The sequence below is a fragment of the Drosophila gunungcola genome, assembly GCF_025200985.1.
Source record: "Drosophila gunungcola strain Sukarami chromosome 3L unlocalized genomic scaffold, Dgunungcola_SK_2 000014F, whole genome shotgun sequence".
NCBI classification, from domain to species: domain Eukaryota; kingdom Metazoa; phylum Arthropoda; class Insecta; order Diptera; family Drosophilidae; genus Drosophila; species Drosophila gunungcola.
Window position 1 is genome coordinate 875,672 of NW_026453182.1, and position 16,919 is coordinate 892,590.

Consider the following 16,919-nt stretch of genomic DNA (forward strand, 5'->3'; position numbering starts at 1 on the left):
ATTTGAACGTTTTTAAAATACCGTTAGCTGGTGTTCTGTCGGATAAAAGTGGATAATCTATGGCAGTGTGACCGTTGTTCTGTTATCGAAATGTCAATCGGAATCTTTCCCACCTCTAAAATTGGACGACTTGTTTTTATTTTGATTTGCGACTTTTACATTTCCTCGCAATATTGCTAAAATAAGATCTAACACTTAAATATGTCTTTGTCTGTGGACAGTAATAAGTCCTTGCTGAGAAAGGGAGACATGAAGCTGGATAACTATCCCTCATGTGCAGTGGAGGCACTTACTCGATTGGGTACAAAGTTACTTTTACCAATTTTGGCACCTATCTTAACTAAATATTTGCAGAAACATTGATCGCCAGCCGGAACAAACAGAATATGGTGATGCAAATCATATCAGAGTACATCTTTCTGGAGAGAACCGGCAAGGATGGCGATGTGCGAAAGTCGCAGGCACTGCCCATCAGCCAGATGAATCTGTTCCAGGAGTTCCAGCTTATTATAGCACTGATCGAGTACTTCTCGCGGCCAGGAAGGGATGCCACCCGCAATGCTATATTCCTCTCGCTATTCGGAAGCCACTTGAACCCGCAACGGTCCAAGTTGCTGTCCCGGCTGATCAGCACAGCGGTTTCCGGATCCGTGGCACCGCTGCTCTCCTCCGCCGGTACGTGGATGCAACAGGTGGGCTGCAAGACGCCACTCAGCCTGGAGGTGGCCCAGAATATAGTCAGTGACTTCATCTCGTACTCCCGCAAAACGCCGGAGCAACTGAAGCAGCTGCCGATGGTGGGTCCGCACTTTGCCGCCAACTTCATGGTGGCCGTGGCGGACTTGTATCTCAATGAGCAGCGTTCGCAAACCCTGAATCCCCCGCCAGATGCCCTACTCGATACCATTACCGAGTGGATGACGGAGAATCCCACGTTGTGTCAGGCCTCGCAGCAGCCTTTGGTCCTGCCTGCCGGAGCCATAGCCATGCCGTTTGCCACTCCCTTAGCTGGTCTCCTGCGTTGGGTGGTTCTGGCTCCATTGGTCTCCAACCGCTCAGCCTACAGCAATCTGCATCTTTCCCTCCTGCGAGCCCTGCAGCAACTTGTCAGCAGTGGAGAATCCACAGCGCTGCCCAGCCAGGAGCTTATGCAGATCGTGAAATCCCTGCAGAACTATTGCACAAGGCTGGGGGAGTCCAAGACGGATCCTGATTCGGATGCTGCCTACCAGAAGTGCATGGAGCGATTTGCCCAAGCCGTGCAAATCGCCCTGAGTTCGAACTGCATCAGCAATCAAATCCAGCTGCTGTGCCTCCTGGAATCTTTACCACCACACAAGCTTATGAAAATTGTTATTGAGGCCCATAAAAAGTAAAATATCTTATTATTAAATACATTTGGAATAAGTGAGTAGGCTTTTATGTCAATTGCAATAATTTTCTGGTTGCTCAAAATGAGATTTGGCTCAAAAAAATAATAATAATAGGAAAAATCTTTAAAGAAAATATGCCACAAGTTTGTAAAAATTGTATTATCCTGATTTGGTTTTCCTTTCTCTGTAGTTTCAGTTAAAACTATTAGTACAGAAATTAATCATATATTTTTAAAGTTTGGTTGATTATAAATGGTTTTGTTTTTTTTTATAACGTGCTATAATACGCAATATTAGATCTAAAAAAATTAAAGGTGGGACCTTCGAAGAGATAGATTAATGCTAATTAATTTTACAAGTTTGATTCAGAGAATTATCTTTTTTGGTCGTTTATAAATTCCAAAAATTTTAATATAAATAATAATAGGCATATTTATTTTAAAAAATTCTTATCCCGCGCGAGTTGGGAAGCTGCCTCACTGATACCATTTTTATTTTAGCGCGCATGTCCTTGAGAGTAAATGAGCAGGTGACAGGACTTGCACAGGGACGTGGAAAAAATCAATACCATTCCAGTTTGAAGCTTGCCTCGCAGTGCAAGCTTGTTGAATAGAATCAAAATTAGCAGCTCCCAGACGATGCAATGAATCCCGTACCGAGCCGCGAGTTCCTGGAGGTTCATCCGCTGCACCAACATCAGCCGCACTGCAAGCAGCAATGCTTTGTGTTCACGGAGATAGCGGACATCGAGCTGCCCGCGGAGATTACCAAATTCGGAGGTGGAACTGAGAAGATCCGGTGCTCCAACGGGGGCATTCCCACCTACAGTTCCAAGAAGGACTCCTGCAGCGAGTCCTCGGGCGAAAGACCGGAGCGATCTCGGGGGCGGAAGATTCTGCTGGGCGTGGGTGTGGTGCTCCTGTGCATCGCCATGGCCGGGGGCATTCCACTGGCCCTCCAGCTGCGCTCCTCGTCGCTCCTGGAGGCTCGTCTGGCCTTCATCCGCCGCCTGCTGACCGAGTCGCCGCTGATCGAGGGCTCCTGGAAGCCACCGAGCACCATGAGCCTGAACAGCAGCAATCTGTTCGAGGTGCGACAGAACCACATCGGAGCTGTGCTCTGGCCCATTGCCGTGCCGTGTGGAGCCCAGTATCTGGATGCAGTGCAGCTCACTCTGGAGGGGATCGACAGGGCCAAGCGCATTACCGCCGCCACGAACTTGATGCACATTGTGGAGTCGGCGGACGAGATGGAGCAGACCCACCTGCAGGGTGAGGTGGCTGTCCTCATGGGGATCAGTGGTGGCCATGCCCTGGGCACCAGCACGGCCGTCTTGCGCTCCATCTACCTGCTGGGAGCTCGGTTCGTGTCCATCACGAGCCTGGAGTGCACCACTCCTTGGGCGGCGGCGGCCATCCGAAGACCCGATTATCTCGTCGAGGAGAACATGACGAATTCGTTCAACGAATTCGGGCAGGTGGGTACTAATTGGATGGAAGTGTGCTGATTTTTAGAAGTGGTGCTGGGAAATATATGGGGTGCCACCGAAATCAATAGGGTTTTTAAACTAATAAAAGATTTAAATATAAAATTCAGTTTTGTTTAAATCTAAAGTGTATTGTTGCATGGCAAATCAAAAATATTTGCTTTGCTACATTATGATGTTAATTATACTCGTAAAAGTGTATGTTGTATTTGATAAATAATATGTAAAGGCTAGAAAAAGCGATTCTGATCCTATAAAGTGTATATATTCTTAATCAGGATCAATAGCCGAATCTTTCTGTATGAACGTTGTTCATATAAAAGCAGAGATTTGGGATGTAAGATGCAGATTCTAGTTAAGCCTTTGTAGCGTTTGTTTTGTTTTTAATTTTTTTTTAAATATAAACAATATTTTAAGATTTATCAGCACAAATGTAAATTTTTTGACACTTACTTGAAGTAGTGACCCAGCTCGCCACTTCAGCGGATGGCACCACCTAAAACCCAGTTTTATTCTGAGGGCCTGTTTATTTTGAAATGAATAAGGTGAGTAATGAGATACCCGTTACTCAGCTTATTTATTTTAAAATAATACTTTACTGCATTTCAAAACCCTTGTTATTTTTGTGGCACATAATACAGCTTTTAACTAAATCTACACAGTTTTATTTAGACTATAGCTAAATTAATTAGGCATCTGAAAATTTCAATATTAATTTTAATTCCAATTAGCGTCGCTATTTATAAAAACCACAAAAAAACAAATATCTGTTAAGTGCCTGAAAACGTTTAGTTCCTGTTTTGTGACTACCACATTTTTTCAAAGTGATTGGTAAAAGTAGTTTAATTTGTCTAAATGCTTTTATACAGAAAAACCTTGCTATTAACGATTTTTAAGATACATTTTAATACAATGCAACACTGATTAAAAAAATGGCATAGACTAAACTAATATTTATCTAAATAGCTGCAAATATAAATTTTTCATATTACAGGTAAATGTAAACTCATAGTATTAAATACAATCCATATTAAGACATTAGAAAAAGAAAATATGTCGATTTAAAATGGGTCCTATTTGTTTTAGTAAAGGTTTAAATTAAAATTTAATATGGCTTCAAATACAATTATTTTTTTTTGTTATTCCAAAAGTAGTCAAAAAAAAAAAAATAATAAAATATAAATATATATTTCTATATTAAAAATAACTAAAAACCAAACCATATAATATTTTTTCCTTACCAGTTTAGTAATCTTCCCATTACTATTTAATTTCTTTAACAATTTTTAGACAATGGTCTTTGAGATGAATCGATTGGGAATGCTGGTGGAGATATCGATGCTCAGCGAGGCTGCCATGTTGGCCGTCTTGAAAACGGCCAAGGCTCCAGTGCTGCTTACAAACGCCACACCGCTTTCCATGTGCAATAGTAGCAGCACAGCTTCCATTCCCGATCATGTTCTCAGGTGAGCAATTTTCCGAATACCTTCCATACATTTTTGGGACATGGCAAATATTTAATTCACCCTAATTCACCAGCCTGTTGCCCGAGAACGGTGGCGTTATATTGCTCAACCTGGAGCGCTGTGGAGATCGAACACTGGGCGTTCGGGAGGCCATTACTGCCATAAACTATGTGCGTAAGGTGGCCGGTGTGGATCACATTGGACTAGGTGGAGCTCCGAAAAGCTATGCCCTCCTGCTGGCCGAACTGGCTCGGGACAGGGTGTGGGGTAATGCAGCCATTAAGAAGCTGGTCGGAGGCAATGTGATGAGGATTCTGCGGGAAATCGAGACCCTCAAGAACCGATTGCCCTTGTACGAGGAATGGATTCCGCACGAGTCCATCGAAAGCAATTCCTATTGCCGCTATCCGGAGTCTTAGATCAGCTCCTTCAATTGGCTCAATCGATTGTTCTAAAATAATTACTAAAATATTTAATTAAACTATTAAAGTACAATTGACTTCTTGTTGCATTTAGAAACCAGAAATAGGTGTTAAGTGCAAGTAGTGATAATATTAAGCTAACTATACCCCATTGATAAGCCTCTTGGGGAAGTACATTTGTACATAGGTTTATATTTAATGAATATCATTCTAGGTAAATACATATCGGTGTATGATGATATTATAATATTGTTATGCTTAACTGCTACTAGACCTTCAACGACTATTTAACACTGATACCAGTTCGCACTCCGAGGGTCAGGGAAATCACTTCTTGCTCTGATGGTCGCTCGTTAAGCTCGCGCTTCATAATTCTCTTGGACAGGAGATCCTCATCCTCGTCGATCTTAAGCTCGCGCTTCACCCTAGATGGCTCGCCTTCGTCGTCGTCCAGCTCGAAGACGTTGTTGTCGGTAAATGCCAAGTGGTTGATTTCATTGAAGAACAAGGTCTTCGCATTCCGAATGGTTCTGTCGTAGCCCGGATCACTCAGGGGCGGCAGATAAGTGGCAGGGATGCGGCTGGTGCCCTTGTATCCGGAATCAGGACAACGTGGATCAATGGATCCCGGATAGCAATAGACAGGGGTGGTTCCGGCAATCGGCGTTCTTGTCGTTGTCGCCGGCAGGCACTCAGGATCCGATGATCCTGGATAGCACCTGGGTCTGGTTGTAGTGGGCGGCTTCTGAGGGCAGCGACTGTCTGTGGAACCTGGATAGCAGTTGGGCTTGGAAGTAGTCACAGGAGTTCGGGTCGTGGCAGGTTGACACTCAGGATTGTTGGAGCCGGGATAACATCTACTGGCTGTCGTGGGCGGAAGGTATGTAGCTGGCTGGCAGTAGGGATCGTTAGAGCCAGGATAGCATCGCGGCTTGGGTGTAGTTATAGGCGTCCTGGTGGTCGGAGGCGAGTATGTTGCTGGCTGGCAATCCGGATCGTTGGAACCCGGATAACACCTGGGCCGAGCCGTAGGAATCGTTGTGCGTGCCGTCGTCGGTGGAAGGTAAGTAGCCGGTTGACACTCAGGGTCCTTCGAGCCGGGGTAACATCTTGGTTTGGTGTCGTCACTGGTTCCTGCGGACAGCGTCTATCAGTCGAGCCCGGGTAACAATTTGGCTTGGAAGTAGTTACAGGAGTCCTTGTAGTCGGAGGAGAGTAAGTAGCTGGTTGACACGCCGGATCATTAGAGCCAGGATAGCACCTTGGCCTCAAAGTTGTTATAGGTGCTCTTGTTGCTGGCTCGCAATCAGGATCTGTAGACCCCGGGTAACACCTTGGTGTGGAAACTGGTGTTCTTATAGTTGTAGGCTGAGTAGGTTGCGGACACCTCGGATCAGTTGATCCTGGATAGCAATTCGGCTTAGGCGCACTTGTAGGCGGTCGATAAGTCGATGGGGGTAGGTAAGTAGCAGGCTGGCACTTTGGATCATCGGAACCCTCATAGCATCCGGCCTTCCTTGTGGTTGGAATCTTTGGGCATCTCGGATCTGGGGAGCCAGGATAACAATTCAGACATTCAGGATCTGATGAGCCGGGGAAGCACCTCGGCTGCGGAGTGGTGCGTTGTTCCTGTGGGCAGCGACTATCCTTTGAGCCCGGATAGCAATTGGGCTTGGATGTTGTTACAGGTGTACTAGTTGTCGGTGGCTGGCAGTAAGGATCGCTTGATCCCGGATAGCACCTTGGCTTGGTTGTGGGAATCGTTGTTCTTGCCGTTGATGGAGGAAGGTACGTTGCAGGCTGACAGTCAGGATCTGTAGATCCAGGATAACATCTTGGTTTTTGAGTCGTTTTGGGCCTCTGCGGACAGCGACTATCAGTTGAGCCCGGATAACAATTTGGCTTCGACGTAGTTATTGGCCTCCGAGTAGTTGGAGGTGAGTATGTTGCAGGCTGACAGTCCGGGTCACTGGACCCCGGATAACATCTTGGCTTGACCGTGGTTATTGTTGTTCTCAGCGTGGTTGGTGGAAGATAAGTGGCTGGCTGGCATTCGGGGTCCGTTGAGCCAGGGAAACATCTTGGTTTTGGAGTCGTCACTGGTTCCTGAGGACAGCGTCTATCTGTCGAGCCTGGATAACAGTTCGGCTTGGAAGTAGTAACAGGAGTCCTTGTAGTCGGAGGCAAGTAAGTAGCTGGCTGACACTCTGGATCCCTTGACCCAGGATAACACCTTGGCTTCAAGGTAGTGATTTGTGATCTTGAAGTTGGTGGAGAGTAAGTGGCTGGTTGACAATCCGGATCATTGGATCCTGGATAACACCTAGGTCTAGATGTAGTTATAGGTGTCCTAATGGTGGTGGGCTGAGTTGGTTGCGGGCAGCTCGGATCCGTTGATCCTGGATAGCATCTGGGTTTGGGAGCAATTGTGGTTGGGCGGCGAGTTGACGGGGGCAAATATGTGGCAGGCTGACATTTTGGATCATCTGAACCCTCATAACATCCTGCTCTTTTTGTGGTCGGAATTTTGGGACACCTTGGGTCTGGTGAACCAGGATAACAATTCAGGCATTCCGGATCTGAAGATCCGGGATAGCACTTGGGCTGCGGAGTAGTTGGAGGCCTCTGCGGACAGCGACTGTCAGTGGAGCCCGGATAACAATCGGGCTTGGACGTGGTTATAGGCGTTCTAGTTGTTGGGGTCCGGTAAGTAGTTGGCTGACATTCAGGGTCACTAGATCCCGGGTAACACCTTGGTTTCGAAGTAGTAATCGTAGCTCGTGCAGTTGTAGGTGGAAGATAAGTTGCTGGCTTACAATCAGGATCTGAAGAACCTGGATAACATCTGGGCTTTGATGTCGTTATTAGTGGTCTTGATGTCGGTGGGGAATATGTTTTTGGTTGACAATATGGGTCGGTTGATCCCGGATAACACCTTGGCTTGGTTGTAGAAATGGTTGGTCTCGCAGTTGTAGGAGGAAGATACGTTGCAGGCTGACATTCAGGATCAGTAGATCCAGGTGAGCATCTTGGTTTCGAAGTCGTCGGCGGTTTCTGGGGGCAACGACTATCTGTTGAGCCCAGATAACAAATTGGCTTTGATGTTGTCAAAGGCGTTCTAGTTGTTGCAGGTGGTTGGCAATCGGGATCATCGGAACCGGGATAACACCTTGGCCGAGTCGTAGGAACCGTTGTGCGTGCCGTTGTTGGTGGGAGGTATGTTGCAGGTTGACATTCAGGATCCGTTGAGCCGGGATAACATCTTGGCTTTGGTGTCGGCACTGGTACTTGAGGACAGCGTCTATCAGTCGAACCCGGATAACAATTTGGCTTAGGAGTGGTTACAGGCCTCCTGGTCGTCGGAGGAGAGTAAGTAGCTGGCTGACATTCCGGATCATTAGATCCCGGATAGCACCTTTGCTTAGACGTAGTTACAGGAGTCCTTATTGTGGTTGGTTGAGTTGGTTGCGGACAGCTGGGATCCGTTGATCCTGGATAGCATCTGGGTCTAGGTGCAACCGTGGGAGGCTGTCGAGATGAAGGAGGCAAATATGTGGCAGGTTGACATTTTGGATCATCTGAACCCTCATAACATCCTGCCCTCCTTGTGGTTGGAACCTTGGGACATCTTGGATCTGGTGAACCAGGATAACAATTAAGACACTCCGGATCTGAAGAGCCGGGATAGCACTTAGGTTGCGGAGTAGTTACTGGTTTCTGAGGACAACGACTGTCAGTGGAACCAGGATAACAATTAGGTTTGGAAGTAGTCACAGGCGTTCTTGTTGTTGGTGGCTGGCAATAAGGATCACTGGAACCAGGATAACACCTCGGCTTTGTAGTAGGAATCGTTGTTCTTCCTGTTGATGGAGGAAGGTAAGTTGCTGGTTGACAGTCAGGATCTGAAGAACCCGGATAACATCTCGGTTTTGAAGTCGTTGGCGGTTTCTGTGGGCAACGGCTATCTGTTGAGCCCGGATAACAGTTGGGCTTCGATGTAGTTGGAGGTCTTCGTGTTGTCGGAATTGTTGTTCGCACCGTAGCTGGTTGGCATTCCGGGTCCGTTGAGCCGGGATAACACCTGGGCTTTGATGTCGTTACGGGTTCCTGCGGACAGCGTCTGTCTGTCGAACCCGGATAACAGTTTGGCTTCGAAGTGGTCAAAGGACTCCTGGTCGTCGGAGGCAAGTAAGTAGCTGGCTGACATTCCGGATCATTTGATCCCGGATAACATCTAGGCCTAACTGTTGTAATTGTAGCTCTTGCAGTTGTTGGTGTTGCTGGCAGACACTCGGGATCTGAAGATCCAGGGAAGCATCTTGGCTTGGGCGTTGTAATTGGTTGCCTTGTTGGAGGTTGACATTCAGGTTCCCTTGAGCCCGGATAACATCTTGGCTTAAAAGTAGTTATAGGCCTCCTGGTGGTCGGAGGCAAGTAAGTGTCTGGCTGACACTCTAAATTATTAGATCCTGGATAACACTTAGGCCCAGATGTAGTTATGGGTGTCCTTCTTGTTGTTGGTTGCGGACAACTGGGGTCTGTTGATCCCGGATAGCATCTGGGTTTGGGTGCAATAGTCGGGGGACGACGAGATGATGGAGGTAAATATGTGGCAGGCTGACATTTTGGATCATCTGAACCCTCATAGCATCCCGCCTTCTTCGTTGTGGGAACCTTTGGACACCTTGGATCTGGAGATCCAGGAAAACAATTAAGACACTCCGGATCTGAAGAGCCGGGATAGCACTTAGGTTGCGGAGTAGTTACTGGTTTCTGAGGACAACGACTGTCAGTGGAACCAGGATAACAATTAGGTTTGGAAGTAGTCACAGGCGTTCTTGTTGTTGGTGGCTGGCAATAAGGATCACTGGAACCAGGATAACACCTCGGCTTTGTAGTAGGAATCGTTGTTCGTGCTGTTGATGGCGGGAGGTAAGTTGCTGGTTGACAGAAAGGATCCGAAGATCCCGGGTAACATCTCGGCTTTGAAGTCGTTGGCGGTTTCTGTGGGCAACGGCTATCTGTTGAGCCCGGATAACAGTTGGGCTTCGATGTAGTTGGAGGTCTTCGTGTTGTCGGAATTGTTGTTCGCACCGTAGCTGGTTGGCAGTCCGGGTCCGTTGAGCCGGGATAACATCTGGGCTTTGATGTCGTTACGGGTTCCTGCGGACAGCGTCTATCTGTCGAACCCGGATAACAGTTTGGCTTAGAAGTGGTTACAGGCCTTCTGGTCGTCGGAGGCAAGTAAGTAGCTGGCTGACATTCCGGATCATTAGATCCCGGATAACACCTAGGCCTAACTGTTGTAATTGTGGCTCTTGCAGTTGTTGGTGGAAGATATGTTGCTGGCTGACACTCGGGATCTGAAGATCCAGGGAAGCATCTTGGCTTGGGCGTTGTAATTGGTTGCCTCGTCGGAGGCTGACATTCTGGGTCTCTAGACCCCGGATAGCACCTTTGCTTAGACGTAGTTATGGGTGTCCTTATTGTGGTTGGTCGAGTTGTTTGCGGACAGCTGGGATCCGTTGATCCCGGATAGCATCTGGGCTTAGGCGCAATCGTGGGAGGGCGGCGAGATGAAGGAGGTAAATATGTGGCAGGCTGACATTTTGGATCATCTGAACCCTCATAACATCCCGCCTTCCTTGTGGTTGGAACCTTGGGACATCTTGGGTCTGGGGAACCTGGATAACAATTAAGACACTCTGGAGCTGTTGATCCGGGATAGCACTTTGGCTGCGGTGTAGTAGGTGGTTTCTGAGTCACACGCGTTGCGGGCTTACATTCGGGATCAGTAGATCCCGGATAACACCTTGGAGTTGTTGGAGGTTTTTGTGGGCAACGACTATCAGTTGAGCCCGGATAACAATTTGGTCCTGATGTGGTTACTGGCGTTCTTGTTGTTTGGATTGGTGTTCTCCTTGTGGTTGGTGGAATATAAGTAGCGGGTTGACATTCAGGATCGGTAGAGCCTGGATAACATCTTGGTTTCGGGGTAGTAATTGGTGTTCTGGTTCTGGGTTGGCAGTCCGGATCGGTGGATCCCGGGTAACAACGTGGTTTTGTCGTAGGAATCGGAGTTCTTCTCGTTGTCGGCGGAAGATAAGTTGCCGGCTGACATTCAGGATCATCGGAGCCTGGATAGCATCTTGGCTTCAATGTGGTAGTGGTTGCCCTTGTTACGGGCTGGCAATCAACGTCAGTTGAGCCCGGATAACAACGTGGTTTGGTCGTAGTCCTTCTCGTTGTCGGCGGAAGATATGTAGCTGGCTGACATTCCGGATCATTTGATCCCGGATAGCACCGTGACTTTGTTGTTGGCTGTGGTCCAATGCGACAACGGGGATCAGTTGAGCCTAAAGGACAACTGGGCCGGGATGTTGTCAACGTAGGCTGCGGACAACTTGGATCGTTGGATCCAGGATAGCACCGCGGCCTAGGCGTGAATGTTGAGGCTATTGGTATCCTGATCGTTGTCGGCGGCCGGGAAGTGGGCGTTTGGCATCCAGGTTCTCTGGAGCCGGGATAGCAACGTGGCTTTGGTGAAATCAGATGATCCTGCAGACACTGCGGATCAGTTGATCCCTCGGGACATGGGCCTGTCCTCGCACTGCCGCAAGAGTAATCCCTTTTGCAAGCACCATTGCAGAGTTCAATGTCACACTTCAGATAAACCTGGGATCGGTCGGGGAACCTGAAGGCCTTAAGTGTATTAAAATAGGTGGCCGTTAGACTGGAGGGCGCTTCGAACTTTCGCCACTCCCCAAATATTTTCTCCTTTATCGAGCATCCTCTTTTGTCCGAGAGCTGTAACCTTTTCGTGGTTCTGGCCTCAAAGTCCATGTCATCGGAGGCATAGCATTGCAGTATGTTTATGTCCCATGCCTGTTCCGAGTGCTTAACGTTAATGGTGAACGTTATGTCCGTTCCGAGGGTAAGAGTGCCCTGAATAGGTTTGATATTGGGCGGAGACCCAGTGCCGATTTCCATCCAGCACTCCACAGGACCACTTGGTGTATCCACAGAAATCACTTCGAGCATGTCCACCACAAATGGCTTGAAGTAGACAGTCTTCTCACGTTCATCACCCCGACTGCACCATATCTTTCGTGCTATATCGAAGCTGTTTTGAATGTCCCTGTCATCCTGAATAATCAGGATGTTTTCGATCGAGGCGCATACGGAGCACGATGGTTTGCTGCCGCATCCATTGTATGGCACTGTGAACGTGAAACTGCGACCCGCTCGGTCGCCCTTCACGTAGCTAATTAAAAATAGTCATTAAATTAATAAAAATAAAACGTATAAATATAATAAAGATATACACATACTTGCATTTGGGGTCGTTGTAATACCCCTGACTGTAGATGACTCCATCGAAGTCCTCGGCGAACTCCACCTCGACCATCATACCATCACCTTGGTCGCATTTCACATCGATCTTCTCGATGTGCTTAGCCGACAGAGAAGTGTCGCGAGCTAATCTGGTCGAAGAGTCGTCAAACTCAAGTTCGCTTAATACGTCATTGAGCGCCTCATCATCGCTCAGATCAGTGCCCGAAGTAGTGACCTTGAGCGTTATTCGAAATAATAACCATAAATTTATGATTTCTAGATGGTTATCAGCGGTGTACGTACCAAGAGCAAGGCCCACACGAAAATGTGGCCGATGTTGACCATCTTTAGTTTAAGTCTTAAGCTTTATTCTGCAATACAATAAATGAAAAGGTTAAAAAAAAATATAAATATTTTTGGTGTATACGATTCCAGGTACTGAACGATTGAAAAGTTAAGGTGCTTAATTTATTTCCTCTTTATTGGTTAACCTAACACTTAGTGGTATCTTCAAACTTTGTCTGTCTAATCAATGTTATTAAAATATTATTATTAAGAATAAGAATGGACACTTACGTTTAATACAAAAATTAAATAAAATACGTTTATTGAATATGAGAGGATTACTTTATGTTCAATGTTGATCAGCTTAAATTATGTAATTTATTTTTTTAATTCATTGAAGTTTCTTTTATGGCAATCCAACAAGACCATTTATTTAAAATGTATTTTGCCATTCAGTAGACAGGATAATATTTCTGTTTACAATTATAAATTTACTTCGTTAATTTGGCCTTTTATTTATGGCCCAGCAAGTACCAGTGTTGATTTGGGCAGTAATTTAATACCCCGAGCAACCTTCCTTTTGGGTGACTCACATTTGAGTGCGGCAAAAAAGGGCGACTTTGATACGATCTTAAAAACCATATATCAAATCACAAAAGTGACGAAAAATTAATTCGCCGAATATCAAGATATGTATTTGCATTCGCCGGGTTTGTCAACCGATCTCTAGCGCTGGGTGAGGTAAGATCTTCTTTATCGCTAATTACGGTTGAGTGCAACCTGTCGAGTATTTACACGAGCCGCCAACAGCCGGACCTCTTTTGCTCGCCGAATGGAGGGTGTTGTGCAGCGACACTAAAACGGGTTTGGTTTTTAAATAATACAACTAACCTTTAAAAGAAAAAAAAAAAAAAAAAAACAAACTGGCGATTTCAAAATCCATAAATTGAACACTCACACACGACGCAGCAAAGGGAGTAGAGAAACAAATATAGTGACTAGTGCCTATTTGCTTAGCCGCAGTTGATAAAGGGGCTTCGATTTGGGGCCTTTTGTGTGGCATTGGCTTCTGCAATTTGATGGCGCTGTTGTTTTTGCCGAATGTCTGTCTTCGTCTTCTGTTGCTATTGCTATTGCTATTGCCATTGATGTGGATGCTGATGCTGATGCTGATGTTAGCCCCGGATGATTAGGTGCTTTTTCATTGTGACCTGGCCCCTTTTGTCTAGGTTATTCCAAGCATTAGGCTAACGAGACGTAAAAAGTACCATTTGATTACGGATGATTTGGCGTGAGAAGTCTGCTATTTGTTCTTACGTCACTCCTCAGATCGATTCAATTTTGGGATATGGTAACTATGTACATGTTCCACCTCATGAATAAATCTTTCATTAATTCAAGGAGCCCCTAAAGCGAAAAAAAAGTTTTATCTAATTGATTCCCCTCATTAGTGAACTAAATGTTTTCCGGTTCCTTTCTTTCGTACTAATCAGCGTGGATATAAATATATGTACATGTTTTACTAAAGGTTAAACATCGTCTCGGTTGTCGACAAAAAAAAAAACACCTTAAATTTAGCAAGATACCCAGTAGATTATGATGAAATACCCGCCCATTCATACATCCGATTCATATTCAACACGATTAATATGGCATCTCTTTTGCTCCCAGCTTTTCGTTGGCTTAATCTTTGACGACCTAATTTTGTTGGGTTTTTGGTTAGCCAGATATGTCAGTTTGCACGTTTTTTATATGACTGCATAATTATGCCCAATTTGATAAAAATTGGTTCACTATGTCAGAAAATTGCTCATTTGTTTTTTGCCTGCTTTTAAGTATACCATGTTTTTATGTTCGCCAGTTATCAAGATATAGCTATTTGCCAACCTGCGATTAATAGTCAGGTCATTTATTAAATTGCCAGACAAACACATTAATGGCTTAGTTCGATTGAAAGACAAACTTTAGAATACATATATACATATATATACATTAAATATGAGTATTTATAGGTACACGATCATCTAGTAAATCTACGAATAATTATAATTGGGCAATTATAATTTTCAAAAGCCACCATTGAATGGCGATTTGGGTGTCGAAATTCGAAGATCGAAAGAATGAGGTTCCGCCCGCGGATCCTGAGTGTCTGCCTAGTTCATAGGCAATCATATTCAATTGTATTGGCTAACCATTGAGCGTTAATAAAAACAACTTGGACATTGATGGCTTCACCCTGAACTTTTGACATTTCAGAGCCTCGCATAGGCGTATATCTTGGTATTAATCACGGCGAACAGGTGATTAGTCCGCGGGCTTCAATATGCATATATCTATATATGATATTTGTATGTCCAAATGCGAGAGTGATCTCTGTGGCGATTGATTTAACCGACACTGCTCGTCTGCTTCTCATAATTTAATTGGGATTTAATTCATTGACAAATTGGTGAAATGCTGCTATCTTGCATTCTAGCTGTCTGATTTATTTTATGGCCAATTTAGGATTGGCGCCAATTTGGTAAGCCGCTGCTGATCGCTCGTCTTAAAATAGTCATATTATCAACAAACTAATTTACATTTTTGTGCTGCATATAAGTGGATATTTATTTCGATTTTGCATATATTATTAAGTGCAAAACAGATTTTAATGCCTAAATCTCACAATGAGTTTGGTGAACTCAAAAATAGGCTATAAAAACTCCATAATTCTTATTTTGCGCTTGTTGTGTGTTTCATTAAAAACCTGTGAATTATATTTGGGGGTACTTAACAAAATAAAATACAGTTAGCAATATAGACAAATAAACAACAAAATGCAAATGGCATTCAAACACCGGATCTGTGGAACTTGTTTCGCGTTTAAATGATTACAAAGAAATGCAAAAACGGGTAAACGGATTTACAAAAAGAATTCGACTTAATAATCCCGAAACGCTTAAATCAATTGATCTTCTCCGATGCTCATTTGTACAGGAATAAAAAATTTGCGCAGTTAGAAACCGTGAGATCTTATAATCCGATTTTATTCGGGTTTAACCCGAAGCTGGGCAGTTTTATTTTTTAGTTATATGATTCTGTCATTCTCGTAACGATTTTTTTTGATTTGGAGGATATGATTACATGCGTCACTGACATTCCACTTTCGACTTTTTTAATCGCCATATATGGTAACCGGCTAAATGCAAATACAAGGTTTTTTCTGCGTGGGTCGTAATGGAAAAAATAAATAATTATATAATAACCGGGGTTTTAATTTATCAAATTTTTTTTTTTTTTCAATTCTAATAAAAATGTTCAATACAATCCATTTTTATGGTTAATAAAATGTTAAAAAAGGCTTTATGTAGTATTTTAAATAGTGTTATAGTATTGTATAATTAGTTCTTTAAACGAATTTAAATTTAATTTACATTTTTTTCACACTTATACATTTTTACTGGACTTGCTAAAATTTTTTTTTATGATAATCCTTTTTCTTGTTTCAAAAAGGATAATATGATAGTTCTCGAAATTACTTTATTTAAATTTATTTTTTAATTATTAAATATTTAATTAATTTTTTTTTTTGATTGATACCAGTTTGCTTTATTAATTAATTAATATGTTGGTAAGCGGCTCCTTCTACAATTTCAATGATTTTTGGCCAACTTCTTGAGTATTCACCGAATTCACTTCTGGACCGTTCACTTGCAGTACATTAAATCGAATCACATTAGTTGGCCTTAATTGGCGGCGCATCGTGGTAAGCACTTAAATTCACTCGAATGTTTCTTAGTGGAACACATTGGCCAGTTGGATAATTAATCGGCGGCCATCATATCATTCGGAATAGCACTGGACTTGGACTTACTGCACTGGTTGGTGGACTCGTGCTTGGGGAAAAATCGCTGGGATGCAGCTGGCGAAGTGGACGTTGCCGCACTAAGCGCCGAAGAGACTCGTCTTCGTTTATATACACACACGGCGTATGATTTAACAAAAATCGTTTCGGATATTTGCCTCAAAAATCGAAAGACGCGGCAAGTAAAATAGCAGCAACAAAAACCAAAAAAAAAAAAAAAAACAACCAATGCTAGTAGCTTTATATATTGTTGTTTATTTTACGTCGCTCGTGGTTTTATACACGCACACTAAACTGGACTCGGGTAGTACGATTTATTGCCAAGCTGGGCTTATTTATTCGCCGAACTAAACGGGTACTAGGCAGCCGTAAACATAAGTATACAAAATATACAAAAGGAATTCAGATTAGGATATATATCTTCTAAGCGTTTTAGAAAAAAGGCAAAAACAGTACCAGCTCTCAAGTGAAGTTTTTATAAATGTGAAAGGTTACGCGATAATTATCTTAATACATTTCAATTTGTTTGTCAGAACAAGTTAAAACATCACTGTACTCCTACATATACATATCGAGTATCAATTCAAATGAATTTATTAAATAAACAAAGAACAGTTGTGTCATTTGGGCCACAATTAAAAATTTAATGTAGCCAATAAATGTTTGAGCTTAATTTAATTTTTAGAAACCTGTTCATATTTCGATTGA

The 16,919-nt window shown here is 44.0% G+C and overlaps 3 protein-coding genes across 3 annotated transcripts; 2 read left to right on the plus strand and 1 right to left on the minus strand.

Moving 5' to 3' along the window:
* The first annotated feature begins 90 nt into the window (after positions 1-90).
* Positions 91-2,003, plus strand: LOC128260202 (integrator complex subunit 15). Its single transcript, XM_052993012.1, has 3 exons — positions 91-301; positions 355-1,407; positions 1,874-2,003. Exons 1-2 carry the CDS (start codon positions 202-204, stop codon positions 1,374-1,376), a joined length of 1,122 nt encoding a protein of 373 aa, XP_052848972.1. The 5' UTR covers positions 91-201; the 3' UTR covers positions 1,377-1,407; positions 1,874-2,003.
* A 9-nt stretch (positions 2,004-2,012) lies between these two features.
* Positions 2,013-4,883, plus strand: LOC128260201 (dipeptidase 2). The gene is made up of 3 exons (XM_052993011.1): positions 2,013-2,850; positions 4,150-4,325; positions 4,399-4,883. The coding sequence occupies exons 1-3, from the start codon at positions 2,017-2,019 to the stop codon at positions 4,742-4,744; spliced, it is 1,356 nt and encodes a 451-aa protein (XP_052848971.1). The 5' UTR covers positions 2,013-2,016; the 3' UTR covers positions 4,745-4,883.
* Positions 4,884-4,919: 36 nt separating this feature from the next.
* On the minus strand, positions 4,920-16,305 carry LOC128260203 (mucin-2). Its single transcript, XM_052993013.1, is given in 6 exon segments — positions 4,920-5,866; positions 5,869-8,542; positions 8,786-12,011; positions 12,079-12,317; positions 12,386-12,453; positions 16,221-16,305. Coding segments are annotated over 5 exon segments (7,017 nt in total). The 5' UTR covers positions 12,428-12,453; positions 16,221-16,305; the 3' UTR covers positions 4,920-5,030.
* Between the last annotated feature and the right edge of the window lie 614 nt (positions 16,306-16,919).

Coding starts and splice junctions, on each gene's coding strand:
- LOC128260202 (XM_052993012.1), top strand. CDS start 202: ATGTCTTTGTCTGTGGACAGTAATAAGTCCTTGCTGAGAAAGGGAGAC. Junction 302..354: donor GGAGGCACTTACTCGATTGG/GTACAAAGTTAC, acceptor AAATATTTGCAG/AAACATTGATCGCCAGCCGG.
- LOC128260201 (XM_052993011.1), top strand. CDS start 2,017: ATGAATCCCGTACCGAGCCGCGAGTTCCTGGAGGTTCATCCGCTGCAC. Junction 2,851..4,149: donor CGTTCAACGAATTCGGGCAG/GTGGGTACTAAT, acceptor AACAATTTTTAG/ACAATGGTCTTTGAGATGAA. Junction 4,326..4,398: donor ATTCCCGATCATGTTCTCAG/GTGAGCAATTTT, acceptor CTAATTCACCAG/CCTGTTGCCCGAGAACGGTG.